General features: G+C 34.5%; 1 protein-coding gene across 2 annotated transcripts in view; it reads left to right on the top strand.

Annotated features, from left to right (window-relative positions):
* Window positions 1-15276, top strand: part of kiaa0586 (KIAA0586 ortholog) — a 123880-nt gene that overhangs the window by 83120 nt on the left and 25484 nt on the right. For both annotated transcript variants that reach the window (XM_079853950.1, XM_079853949.1), the window contains 9 exons: window positions 923-1101; window positions 2033-2177; window positions 2320-2515; window positions 3879-4156; window positions 5122-5198; window positions 5640-5765; window positions 7058-7247; window positions 9796-9917; window positions 12182-12257. In XM_079853950.1, the coding sequence (XP_079710076.1) occupies window positions 923-1101; window positions 2033-2177; window positions 2320-2515; window positions 3879-4156; window positions 5122-5198; window positions 5640-5765; window positions 7058-7247; window positions 9796-9917; window positions 12182-12257 (1389 nt within the window). The remainder of the gene's footprint in view (window positions 1-922; window positions 1102-2032; window positions 2178-2319; window positions 2516-3878; window positions 4157-5121; window positions 5199-5639; window positions 5766-7057; window positions 7248-9795; window positions 9918-12181; window positions 12258-15276) is intronic.

The raw sequence follows: 15276 nt of genomic DNA, 5'->3' as shown, positions 1-15276 counted from the left end.
TTATATAATAATTATATTATATTAATTAATATTGCTTTCACATTTTATGGTGAATTTTGAGTTGCATTGTCTAAAATAATCTTTTGTTACATTTCAGCTGTTGACCGTTCACTAAGCTCCACCCTTATTGGTTACTGTTGCTTAATCAGACAAGCATTCCTTTAGGAATAAACTCCTGATTTTTGTGATTTTTAGTATTAAAAAAAGTGGAATATATGCATGCTATTCTTAAGTGGGCTGGAATGAGTTGTAATTACTGAAAAGTATTTTATCTGATGTTTTTTTTTTTTTTCATTGAAATAATTGGATAAATTATACAACATCATGATTTAAGACTATGTATCAGAATCTATGCAAATGTTTTTCACGTCATGCAAAACAGTTATTTTAGTATTATTTTTACTATTATAGTATTTATTCATAATTTGAATTAGCTTTGATTTTTATATTTAAATTTTTCCATTTTCATTTTAGTTTAGTTTTAATAATTATGTGATTTTTTTTATTTTTATACATTTTGGGGTTTTTAAAATGTCTATTTAGCTTTAATTAATTTTTTATTTAAACAACTGTTATTTATTTTTTATTTAACAATAACAACACTTATGTGAAAATGATTAGACAGCATCAGTTGCTGTTAGTATTGGTCAGTTAGTTTTAGTAATTTTGTAACATAAATTTAATTATGTGCTTTTTGTCATTTTTAATAGTTTTAGTTTTTTGTTATTATTTATTTAGCTTCATTTTTCAACCATTTTTTTCCTTCACAATAGCAACACTGAAATGAAGAAGGCAACAGCTGCTAATGTTTTTAAATATCAGCATTGAAAAATTGTTTTAGTTGACAACTTCTATGCATGTCGAACACCCATGTGCCATATCCACCAGGTAATCTTCCTCTCTCTGTGTGTTTGTGTGGCAGTGGAGGCCGCAGGCGGTGGTGGTCTTCAGTTGTTTGTGGACACAGGCGTACCAGTGGACTCTGAGCTCATAAGACAATGTGTAAATGAAGTGCTGGCTGAAACCGTTGCTGTAATGCTGGGACAGAGAGAGACAGAGAGAGCACCTACTGCCCCTGTCCAAACACAGGGTACTCAGGAGGTACTGGAGTCTAAAACACTTGTATGGAAGCTTGTTTCCACCACAGAATAAATAGATTAGAAAAAAAGAGTAATTGCAACTTTTTATGTCACAACTGTGAGAATTTCTGACTTTATGAGTTTATATCTCACAATTGCAAGAAATAAAGTTATAAATTCACAATAGCGAGAAATAAAGTCAGAATTGTGAGATATAAACCCGCAAATGTGAGAAATAAATGTAGAATTGCAATTGTTTATATCTTTCAATTCTGACTCGCAAGACAAAATTGTGAGATATAAACTAGCGTTTGTGAGTCCGAAAATTCTTTTTGTCAGAATTGCTAGTTTATATCTCACAATTGCGAGAAATAAAGTCAGAATTGTGAGATATAAACTCGCAAATGTGAGAAATAGGGTCAGAATTGTGAGATATAAACTCGCAAAAGTGAGAAATAAGGTCAGAATTGTGAGATATAAACTCGCAATTGTGAGAAATAAATTTAGAATTGCACGTCAACATCTTGCAATTCTGACTCGCAAGACAAAATTGTGAGATATAAACTTTAACTCGCTATTGCAAGTTTATATCTCACAATTGTGAGAAAAAAGTCTGAATTGCAAGTTTATATCTCACAATTGTTAGAAAAAGTCTGAATTGCAAGTTTATATCTCAGAATTTTGAGTTATTTCTCAGAATTTCCAGTTTATATCCCGCAAATTTATCTGACCTAATTTCTCGCAATTGTCAGTTATAAAGTGAGAATCGCAGATATAAACTTCCAATAACGAGAAAAAAAGTCCAAATTATGAGGTAAAAGTCGTAATTACCTTATTTATTTTTTATTCCGTGGTGGAAACAAGCTTCCATATATTTGTCCATTATGATGATAATACCTTAAATACTGGGTAATGATGTAAAAAGATGTGATGATATTATGCTAATATTGCAGGATGTTACTACGGTACCAACACCGGCACCCACTCCTGAGCCCAGCTTGAAAGAGCCGCCATCTCCTGTCAGAACTCCTGATCTCTCCGAACATCTTTCTACAGCTCTGTCTCCCAAGAAAAACCATCAGGAATCTGCTTCACCAGGTCTGACAATGATTTCTATGAACATAATGAATCACTCGCCTTATACATGCTGCCAACAGACACATCAGTTATTTGTAAAGGTGTTAAGCACAGTTGTTCACACGCATCAGTCAGCTCTACAACCATTCTGCCTTTGTTTCAGTACCAGATAGAATTTCTGTGGGCACACCGAATACCACACCAATCCCGTCTCCCACCAGGGTGGACACACCCTCTCCTCCTCCAGCCAATCAGAGCCCAGAGTCAGCCACCTTGCAGCATCACCCATGGGGAGGAACAGAGCTCCCCCTGGAGGAGGAAGAACTGCATAGCGAGAGGCGGGAACAGCCAGAATCTGTGTATGTCTAATTACCACATTTTCATTCTTTCATCTGTTGGTCTTACAAACGCACACTAATATTATTTGTGCAGAAAAGCAAGGGACAGAATCAAAAGCTAGTATGTTTCATGCCTGGAGTCTTGTTTGAGTTGTCAATAGTGAAACAGTTTACCTTTTTAATTTTGCACTAGAACTTGGGGGAGTATGTCTAACTGTAAATGTTGGCCTGGCAATGAATTTTGTGATCCCATTATTAAGGATGTGGTATATAGGCCCACAGTGCCACCTGCTGTTCAAAATAGTAAATATATGACTAATTCTAGAAACATGGGACAAAACAACATCTCCAATTTGAAAAGAATGATCAGTATAAAACCCAAATATATCATTTCATTTTATTTTATCTTTATTTTATATAATTATTATATAACATCATCTCTCATACCTCTAAAACCTACATACATACATATATATATATTGTAACTTTGTATATTATTTCTTCACCTGCTAGGGGTTCAACAAGGTCACACAGACTCCAATTATTGTTTTTTGTTGTTGTTTTTTTATGTATTTATTTGCTTGGTTGTTTATTTATTTTTTAACTGTACTCATATTTTATGTCTCACAACTATGATGTGTTAACTGTCATCCAAATTCTAAATAAATAGTTTAGAATTTTTAGATAATTGCTCTTCTTTTAAGTTGGTATTAGTAGCTATCAACACCTGAAAAACAAAATAGTATCTGCATTTAGTTCATGATATGTACACTTTTGTCAATACCATTTTCTCTGGGATGCTGGTGACAATTCAATTGGTGGAGCAGAACATCAAAGAATGAACAATACTTCTACAGCATTTATTAATCTTAGTTAATATTAATTTCAACATTTACTATTACATTATTAAAATCAATGGTTGTATTTGTTAACATTAGTTAATGTACTGTGAACTAATATGAACAAACAATGAACAGCTGGATTTTTATTAAATGACATTAACAAAGATTAATATAGTAACAAATGTATTGCTCATTATTAGCTCATGTTAGTTAATATATTAACTAATGTTAACTAATGAACCTTATTGTAAAGTGTTACCATATTTTTAAGTAATAATTGACAATATTTTTGTATCTTACATGATTGACCCATATTGAGTCATAGCGAAGCAGTGTCATTTAGTGTTTCATAACTATTGCCTATCCTCTCTGACCTTTGGAATTAAAATCTGCTGCTGCTACTGCACCTTAAAGACTTCTGTATGTAAATCACAATTTCCTTTTTGTATTGTTTTTGTTACTAATGTTTAACTTCTATGTCAGTGTAGACAGTGTAGGAGTATGTGGCGCTCACTAACACCCTTCATCTCTCTGACACGCAGTGTGATGTCAGTAGCCCAAAATGATGATGCAGAAGAACCAGTCATCCCTTCATCTTCTCCTCTCCCCTCCAAACCAGCGACTCCCCCACCTCCTCTTCCTCCTGTAAGCCAGGAACCTCCTCCTGCCGCCAGCCCTGACTCCTCTTCCTCTTCCTCCTCCTCCTCAGAGGAGAGCAGCTCTAGTTCCAGTGCGACTGTCACTGAGACTGAGATGCCAGCCAGACACATCTCAGAGGGAGAGCTGCTGCTCACTCACGGCCAGATGGCAGCAGTAAAAGGTCCAACACACACTCACACAGCCAGACTGATACAAAACCTCACTGTCTACATAAGCAGATGCCTTCTAAGAACAAAATTGACATTTATGAATGACTGATTTGAAACACTCACAAACCCACAAGCAGAGCCAGAATGTATTATTTCATTATACACAGGGGTTAAAGTGGGCCGGAACGGTCCGTAACTGCGTTCCAGCACCTCAGATAAATTAATAAATAAATAGATTCAAATCAAATCAAATCATTCTCATCAAATTCAATGATACTCATCATTCATCAAATCAAAACTGAATATCACCGCCTGGCCCCGCCTTCACAAACACGCTTCCCGACGTTATGTTCTCACGGTTCTCCTGTCTGATTTGAGTCTGCACCGGTTCACGCCTCCCTCCCCGCTGAACGCCAGCGATTACTAATGCGTGAAATGCACTCACGGTGGTTGAGCGCGGTAAAGTTAGTTTTAGGTTCGATATTCGCAGGACATTTGTTTTCCCTTGTAATATATTTTATTATTTATTATTATATTATATATTCTATTTATACCTGAGAATGCTTTGACGTGTTTTGAATTGTAGTATAAAATCACAGTTTCCACTACAATGTTAAGCAGCATAACCCTTTTAAACATTGATAATAAGAAATCAGCATATTAGAATGATTTCTGAAGGATCATGTGAGACTGAAAACTGGAGTAATGATGCTGAAAATTCAGCTTTGCATCACAGGAATACATTGGATATTAAAATATATTCAAATAGAAAACAGTTATTTTAAATTGTAATTATATTTCATAATATAACTATTTTTATTATATTTTTGATCAAACAAATGCAGCCTTGATGAACATAAGAGACTTCTTTCTATATATATATATATATATATATATATATATATATATTACATTATATTACATTTAACCTGTAGTGTTCTGATGATCCCTACATTTTTTTTTCTCTCCTCCCCAGTTCTGGAACAGGAAGGAGTCCTTCTGCCTAATTTGATGACCAGCCTGAACAGCTCCCTGCATGGAGTCCAAGACATGGTGAATGTTTGAATGCAATGAGTATTAGTAACAGACCCAAACACTTGTGTCTTACCTCACCATTTATTAAACCGAATGGAATTAAATAATAAGACTGGCACGGCCAAACATGAGCTGACAATTTCAGCTTTGGGTTTGAGGTTTTAGCCAAAGGCTGGAGGTTCAGTCTCAGTGAGAACTGGGGAGACAGCCAGTAACAGTTTTTGCTGATTTAACAATCATCTGTCATGATTAGCACTGTGGAAAACACTAAATCTGATCAGAATTTCCAAGTCATTTTGGATGAAAGTGTTTTGGAAATGTGGGGAGGGGAAAAAACTCATACAGTGATAGAATTCATTACGTTGTGCAATAAAACTAATACCACACAGATTTTCCAGATGTGCATGAATCAAATGAAATGCACTGATTTTATGCAAACCTTTTGTTTCTTTTTTTCAGGATTATGATCCGCCCAGTGAGGGTCAGGTGATTAGAGCTCCACGCCTCCTTGCTCATCATGATCCCGTCCTGTCTCTGTTGGCCAGGATGGGACGTGGCCCTGTTAACCAATCACAGCAGCCAGAGGTATCACAGGACTCAGTAATGATGTTTGGTTCTTTTGAACTGGTTCTTTTTAAGGGCCCACTGAAGTGTCTTGAAACGCGCAGCATTGTTCAATTTCCACTGAAACAGGAAGACAGGGCGGGACATATTGAACAGCTCCTCCCCTTTTTTTAAATGTCCTATAGCGTTTCGTTTATATCACTGCTCTGCCAGAGCCATTGACCTCGGTTTTTGTCCTCCTAATCTCCTTTATATCACTTTAAAATCTTTAGCATTCTGTGCAGAATTCAAATGGAATCATTCCCTATCCACTATATAGTGCACTGTGTGCCATTCACCATGTAGAATATAGTAATTGTGTGAACAAGTGATGGATTTTAGCCAGCTTCAGAATCTATTTGTAGTGTAGGGGACAGGACGCTTTAGATTCTAGAGAGCATTTGACTGGACAGAAAATCGGATGAGAAGCTGAAGTGCAGAGTGATGTCATCAAAGTCATTGATCCATATTGGCGGAAGTGAGAGACTGTAAGTTTTGAATGCTTATATCATCTAAATGCAAATTTATTAGCTTATAGATAACAGTAAGATTAACATTTTCATACTAAAAGGCTAAAAACCTCAAATTTGATTTCATGGGGACTTTAAAGATTTGGTCAAATAGATTTGGAGAACGTTTGTAAATTACTCTGTTATTATACGGGCTGTACCTGTGAAGTTGGTGATGTGTAACATAAACCAGGGCTTTTCAGACTTTTTGATAGTAAAAACCCCCAAACATAAAAGCAGCAATGTATTTTTATGTGTGAAGACTAATTTATACTGGGGAAAAAATCATAAAGCATAAATATACATTTTAAATATTATGTAAAGTGTAAACTTATTTAATATTAAATATGCAAAATAATTACACAATATATATTTAATAATATTTATAATATTTGCTCTATATAAAATATTTATCTTTATATTAAAATTGACTTTATATTAAATATTTTTCTGCCCACCATTAAGTGTACTGTTAGATGTATAAACATAAATGGCTCTTAGTTGAAAAAAATAATTGTCATTAACCTCATGATGTCTGACCAGTCTTTAGAACTTTATAATTATTATTTTTTGTACACTGGTATATTATATTTCTCTGAACGTTTCTTCAAACTCTAGTTCAGAGCATTATTTCCTGTTTTACTGAAGCTTTTTATCCATGTTAATCACATCTCATTGAAGTATTGCTAGTTTCGCTCTTATCCAGCAGATGGCGCTAGAGGATGTTCAAAAAGATGCTCATAGTAATGGATCTCTCTTTCTCAGAGATGGTGGGAGGAGGAGAGCAGTGGAGAGGTCAGTGAGGGTCAGAGACCTCTGCTGACAGCCACAGAGCAGAGTGTGATGACCGGACACTCGCTCATAGATCAGCAGAGATACACACACTCCAGAACCACAGAGATCTCACCTCACTTGACGCTCACGTCACCTGGACAAGTGCTCGCTGAAGTCACGGGTATAAAAACATCACTCAGACAACCAACACTATTCTTCTGCACATACACACTCTTTTACCATAGAAAATAAATAGAGAAAACTTCACGCAGAATTTATTGACTTTTTTACGTCACATGGCCTTAACAGTCAAGCCAGTGTGTCGTGGTAAAGGTCTCTATGTTTGACGCATGTACTACAAACATATAAACCTCATCTCACTTTTTTATATTGTTTTTCCCTGTCACCATTAATCGTTTTATTGTCCCTCATATTTCTCTGGCCATTTGGGTGGCCACGTCTCTTTCTTGTTCGCCTTTTGCGGTGTTACTGGTCCTCCGTGGGGACGTCTCTAATGGGGCATGTCTCACACTACCCGTGTTATGTGGACGCAGGGAATTGAGCTGTTTTTGCTTCAGATTTTGTGTGTGAAAGAGCGAGCTGAGGCTGACACAGGGGAAGCCAGGTGTTCTGGATACTTCATCAGAACTCCGGCTCAGGGAACCGGGCGGAAATGAATCCCACTCCCACTCTGAGCATCCTCTTACACAGCCTGTGAACGGCGTCCAAACACAACCGCAAAGACTCTCCCCACTAATGTTTATTCCATTATTCTCTGCTCGATGTCTCTTCCCCTGCTAAAGTAACAGATACATTTAAAGTAGAGACTGGCTAATATGTATATAGTTTAAAAAAAAAAAAAAATATATATATATATATATATATATATATATATATATATATATATATATATATATATATATAAAGTTTGGGATCGGTACGATTTTTTTATGAGATGTTTTTAAAAGAAGCGTCTTATTCTCGCTAAGGCTGCATTTATTTGATTAAAAATACAGTAAAAACATTAATATTGTGAAATATTATTACAATTTAAAATAACTGTTTTCTATTTGAATATATTTCAAAATCAAATTTATTCCTGTGACGCAAAGCTGAATTTTCAGCATCATTCCTCCAGTCTTCAGTGATCCTTCAGAAATCACTCTAATATGATGATTTGCAGTTAAAATGTTTTTATTATTAAAATCAATGTTAAAAACAGTTGTGTACATTTTTGATCTTTGCTAAATAGACAGTTCAAAAGAACTGCATTTGTTTGAAATAGAAAGTTTTTGTAACATTATAAATGTCTTTACTTTACAATTTAATGCATCCTTGATGAATAAAAGTATTCATTTCTTTAAAAACAAATTCTTACTGACCCCAAACTTTTGAAGTATATAATATTACAAAATATTTCTATGTCAGATAAATGCTTTTATTAAATGCATAAATACATTAATAATTATAATATATAATTATGGAATTATAAAATAATTTTCTCAATTATCTGACCTCTCATCAAGAAGGGAATTTTCAAATAATTATCTACATTATGATCTGCATAATTCTATTATTATTATAATTATATTTAGATCGGCTGGAGATTACACAACAAGAAGGACATTTTAAGATGAAACAATCAATTACATTAAATTACATTTATTATTGTTGTTGAAATATATATATATATATATATATATATATATATATATATATACACATATACATATATATATATATACACATATATATATATACACACACACATATATATATATATATATACACACATATATATATATATATATATATATATATATATATATATATATATATATATATATATATATATATATATATATATATAGTTAAGTTTTGCAATCTAATTGCTCAAAAATGTATTAACTCTCTAACTAACTGTTTCTGACAGTTTACCTGAATATCCATCTAGCTCTGATTGGGTAAAAAACTTGCATTTTTGTGATGAATAAAGTCTGTGTTGGACTTTTTTGGAGTCAATATTAGTTCCGTATCATGTTTCAAAACTAAAACAGACTGTCCAAAACCTCACACTAAAAAGAAACCTGTGTAAGTAAATAAAAGTTATTAAGCAGAGATGCTTTGGAAAACACTGACCGGCGTTTAAAATGTTTGCTGTTAAATGTTTAGTGTACTTAGAGCATCTGCAGTCCAAAAGTGTGTGGACAGTACATCTAAAGTTATGAGTCCCGGGCAACAGAACACCGGTGTAGATCCCAAACCTCTTCCTGTGTTGGCCTATACCAATATTTACTTTAAGCCAAGATCGCTCTGCTCACAGTAAAAAGAGCCTCCGTGTTGCCTAGAGACTAGTGCTGCCAAAGAAAAAACACACACCCCAGCTGCACGAACAAGAGTTCATCCTTGACGGAGCGAGAATTTAATGCTATTTTGCTTTCCTCTTAACTGCAATAGAGTTCCCCTAACAAAGACAAATCAAAGCTGCTGGAAACATCACATTCAACCTGCTGAGAACACTGTTGAATGTACAAACATGTTACAGGCTATCAAAATATATGTATACATGACAGAGACTCCTGTAAATATGCATGGTTTAATGATAGAGTTATGATCACTGTGGTATTTTTATTGAGTTTGTTGTTCTTGGGCGTTGAGCACAGATATCATATCATACTGTACTTTGCGTGCAGTCTGAGATATTGATATGTTGTATCCATGACAACCAGGTGCAGTGGTTGAGAACAGTGGGCTGTCAGTAAACCTCAGGTCATCGGAGGAACAGAAAGAAGCTGAGGTTTATCATGTGATGACTGTCTCCTCCCCTCAGCTACAGGACACAGAACATCTGGCAAGTACAGCGACAGAGCCTGAATTATTTCTTTAAGAAGCAAGAGTGATGCAGTTCTGCTTGTGTTACAAACAGGAAGCACAACTATAATAGCTTTCATTTATATTAATAAACATAATTATGTTTGAATGCGACTTCCGTAATGTGACAGCAGGAAATAATGTAGGACACAGCTTGAATGTAACTATTAGGATTTGATTGAATTGTAAAAAGTGGGCTATGATTTTTAAATTATTATTTTTCTTTATCCGTGTGGCCTTGGTGACATCGGCAGAAAAATAGTTTAATAACTTAAGAAAGTTATTGCTTTTTATTAAAAGATAACTATTTCCACCATAGGCATTTAAATGTGTAATAAGGAGGGGTTCAATTTGGAATTAATGTTCATTTCATTATACAATGATTAATATTATAACATTATGTTTTGGTTAATGTAATTGATCACTTGTCTAATGATTAAAAATATGGTGGAATTTCATATATTCTACACTACCTTTTAAAAGTTTTGAAAGAAGTCTCATATGCTCACCAAGGCTGCATTTATTAGATCAAAAATACAGTGAAAACTGTAATAATGTGAAATATTATTACAATTTAAAACTGTTTTCTAGTTGATTTTTTTTTTTTTTATGTAATCTATTCCTGTAATGTCAAAGCTGAATTTTCAGCATCATTCCTCCAGTCTTCAGTGTCACATGATCCTTCAGAAATCATTCTAATGTGATGATTTACTGCTCAGTGACATCAGTTCATCAAAAGCCAAGGTTGACGTCATCTAATCTTACTCCCTCGACGTGACAGTCCCGTTTTCAAGTGCTTCACACAACTTTTTCCAGAACTTCAAAGCTCATAAGTCATACATTTTTTTGATGTGATGACCAAATCCTTCAAAGATTGTCCTCATTTGTAAAACTAAAAGATTCGCGATGTAGGAAAACTAACACTTGATGGAAAACAAAAACTTTTAATTTCTTTTTTGATTTCAAAATGAATTACCACTATAGCCAGCAAAATAGTGACCAGCAATCACTATTATTACATTTAAAAATCTATTTTTGTCAGTTGTTTGCACTGCAGCATGTAGGAAAAGTCACAAAGTCTCATGAAAAGCAAACTTTTCTTTAAATTGTGAATAAGAACTAAGAGCGGATTCTCACTACCGGTAACTTAAACACCTCTGATTGGTTATTGTTATTATTAACAGAAATCTGTGAGATTGGCTACAATACTCAACTCTGCAAAATCACATTGTAAATAGGCACATTGGCAGCGTTGTTGAGCTCGCATGACAGGAATATAACAAAGAAATCTCATTAATTTACTTACTTTTACTTACTTATATGTGAAACGTAGTAATATAACAATATTAATCATGCAATACAAATATACTGTATTACTTATAAAAGTGATGAAAAAACAGCATTTACATGAAATAGAAAGCTTTTGTATGTAATGTTTTCATTTAATGTCATTTAATGTGTCCTTGCTGAATAAAATTATTGATTTCTTTCTAGAAGAAAACATTTAACATTTTGCAATCTGATTTATAAAAATATATATATAGACATATCTCAGTTTCAGTAATTTCAATAACCGTTTCATTCAATTTAAGAATAAAATTTGAAAATAATAGGATCAATAATTGAGCTTCTTGTCCTCAAATCCCACACAAAATAATTCTTAGGCTTTTATATTCTAGATATTATCCCATTCATAAATGTACGAGTGGACCGTCTCTATGTGGTCTCTGGTTTCGCCCCTCAAATCTGATTATCTGAGCAACATTCCAGAAGCACTGGGACTTTTAACTGTTTGTTAGACTGCTTTTCTGTGCTTGTTCCAGACAGACTGAGACTCAGCACTGTAGCACTTTTACTCGTGTGATATTGCTTAAATAACTTATTCAAGTTATTATAAAATGGTAAGCAAATGCTGGTTGTCTGTGCTGTGTAGTTTGTTCTGGGTACGTCTGAGTGTTCCGCTAATTTCCGCTCAGGAGCGACCTCTGTCCCTGATTTTCTCTTAATCGCAAAAACAAAGTGTTCTCTTTAGTGGTGTGTGCAAACTCTTGAGACCCTCATTAACCCAGGATTCTCGGTCTGTAGGTCGCCCATATGTGGGGATTTACCCCCCTGAATGAGGGAGATTAAAACTATGTTTTTCCCCTCTGTTCCCTGTAAAATCCCTCTGCATACAGTGTCCACCCGACGCCCCTCTCCTCCGCTATTGTCCTAGTCTCATCTCCTCTCATTTTGTGTGTTTAGAGATCCCAGACAGCACAGGCGGTTCAGAGACCTGCACCAATCCTGGTGAGGCAGTACGAAGACAAAGAGGAACCAGGTACAAATACATGTCCACACAAAATGTTTAAAGACCCCATCAAGTCAAACTTGGTCTTAAAAATGTCTGTTTTATGCTAAAAAATTTGTAAAATTAACATTTTGAAGATATACACATAAACTTTGCAGTTTTTCTCTTCTGGAAAAACAAGCAAAAAATATTGATGACTCATCTTGCACTACATCGAATTTTTGTCCAATCAGATGCTCTCTAAAATGAGAGTTTCTCCTCCAATGTCACCTGACACAGCTAACAAGGAACAAATAATGTATTATAGCTAGGATGTAACTAAAGCCATACAAATACAAATAGAATGAGTGCTTTGAAAAGTCCTACCTGAACTTAACACTAAAGGAAAAAGACAACTGCAACAAGTCAAACAGTTTCCTGGGGTCTTTAAACATGGGCCGCTAATCCGAGTCTCCGTTAAACACTATTGTTACAGTCATGTTTCTGAACATTTTGTTAGCAATTTTGGGTTTGTGGCTTATTTTTTGATGGACTCCTCTTGAATAAAGTGTCTGATTAAATAGCTTTTCAGATGGGGTTTTTCTCAATGTATTAATCAAAAACAGTATTAAATGGCTTAGGAGGTAGCTACCCAGACAGCAACATAGTGTCGGCCCAGATCCGGCCCACATCTGGACCGTGTGAAATCCACATTAACCAGATTTGGGCCAGATCTGGGCTGATACTATGTTGCTGTCTGGGTAGGGTCTTTTAATTGCTAGGTGATTACTGACTGACTCAAGTTAAAAGAGCCCAACCTCTATAAATGTCTTGGGTTCCTAGCTCAATGTAAATCAATGAATGTGCCTCAATGTAAATCAACGTGTCATTCGTGTCTGTATCACAAAGCATGCAGGACGAGTTTGGCTCACCTCAGTAAAATAGTTTTCTTTGCAGCCTCTAGATGGCAGTGCACCTTTAGGGCAACACTGTCTGCATTGTTCTTTTGTCTTGGTCAGAGCATGATTGTCCACTTCTGTCTGAGGTGTGTGTCCTCTCGAGGGATGCAGAGATGCTGGAGTCAGCTTTATAAACTTCAGTCAGGTGTGAAGGGGCACAACAGAAGACGCATATCTTTGTGACAGCAGCCGCTGACATGGCATATGCATCGTTTAGTTTGAAGGTTAGGACCAGTTGGACAGGTTGAGCGTTGGCATAAAATTAACTTTTTCTGTTGCAGACATTACACTCCCTCCTTAGTATAACCAGACCATTTATGCAAAATAAGCTGTCATGGTTATGATGCCACAACCTTAAACATATGGCCATGTAACTCTAAATGGCTGTTTGTGATGTAAGAAAGTAGCATTATAAGTGAACAGGACGAGAGATGTGTGTCTGTTAGACGTTAGAGTGTTGTATGTGTGCAGATGCAGAACAGCACTGCAGATTAGACATAATGAAATCTGAGCTGAGAAAGCGTTCTCTCTGCCCTGTGCTTTTTATTAAGTCTTATATAAGAGAACATTGTGAGCTCTAGCACTCGTCCTGAACTGATTACCCTAATTCACTGACAAAAACACCTCTATCTCAACAGCTGACAATTAATCTATCTATCTATCTATCTATCTATCTATCTATCTATCTATCTATCTATCTATCTATCTATCTACCATTATGTTTATCTATTTATCATTCTATCTATCTATCTATCTATCTATCTATCTATCTATCTATCTATCTATCTATCTATTATTCAGTCATTCAGTCTATCATTCTACTGTCTATCTGTCTATCTATCTATCTATCCATCTATCTATTATTCAATCATTCAGTCTATCTATCTATCTATCTATCTATCTATCTATCTATCTATTATTCAATCATTCAGTCTATCTATCTATCTATCTATCTATCTATCTACCATTATGTTTATCTATTTAGCATTCTATCTATCTATCTATCTATCTATCTATCTATCTGTCTATCTATCTATCTATCTATTATTCAGTCATTCAGTCTATCATTCTATCATTCTATCCATCTATCTGTCTATCTATCTATCTATCTATCCATCTATCTATTATTTAATCATTCAGTCTATCTATCTATCTATCTATCTATCTATCCATCTATCTATTATTCAGTCATTCAGTCTATCTATCTATCTATCTATCTATCTATCTATCTATTATTCAATCGTTCAGTCTATCATTCAATCTATCTATCATTCTGTCTATCTATTTGTTATTCTATCTATCTATCTATCTATCTGTCTGTCTGTCTGTCTATCTATCGTTCTGTCTGTCTGTCTGTCTGTCTGTCTGTCTATCTATCTATCTATCTATCTACTATTATGTTTATTTATCATTCTATCTATCTATCTCTCTGTCTATCTATTTATCTATTATTCAATCATTCAGTCTATCATTCTATCTATCGTTCTATCTATTTGTCATTCTATCTATATCTATCTATCTATTATTCAATCGTTCTCTGTCATTCTTTCTATCTATCTATCTATCTATCTATCTATCTATTATTCAATCGTTCAGTCTATCATTCGATCTATCTATCGTTCTGTCTATTTGTTATTCTATCTATATCTATCTATCTATCTATCTATCTATCTATCTGTCTGTCTATCTATCTATCGTTCTATCGTTCTATCTATCTATCTGTCTGTCTGTCTATCTATCTATCGTTCTATCTATCTATCTGTCTGTCTATCTATCTATCGTTCTGTCTATTTGTCATTTTATCTATTTGTCGTTTTATCTATCTGTCTATCTTACATTTGAACACTGCAGCCTTGTCACACAAACTTCTTGGCTTTTTTCACTTTCAGTAAAGTTGAAAAAAATTGTTTTGACAAATTTTCCTTCTAGTTCTGATTCTAATTGACAAAAATTCCTTCAATAATGACGTATGCATGTGTACAATAATGCCTAATGCTGAGTGACATGAAAGTAAACCTTGAAAATTGGCCTTTTCCTTTTCTTTGCCTTCTGTGTTCTGCATCCCTTCTTCTTCCTTTTGCCATTTCACTCTTTCCCTTTTTCATTTGTCG

Source organism: Squalius cephalus, assembly GCF_949319135.1.
Source record: "Squalius cephalus genome assembly, chromosome: 20".
Lineage (NCBI taxonomy): Eukaryota > Metazoa > Chordata > Actinopteri > Cypriniformes > Leuciscidae > Squalius > Squalius cephalus.
The sequence above is the reverse complement of the archived record's forward strand: the minus strand, read 5'-3'. Positions and strand labels throughout refer to the sequence as shown.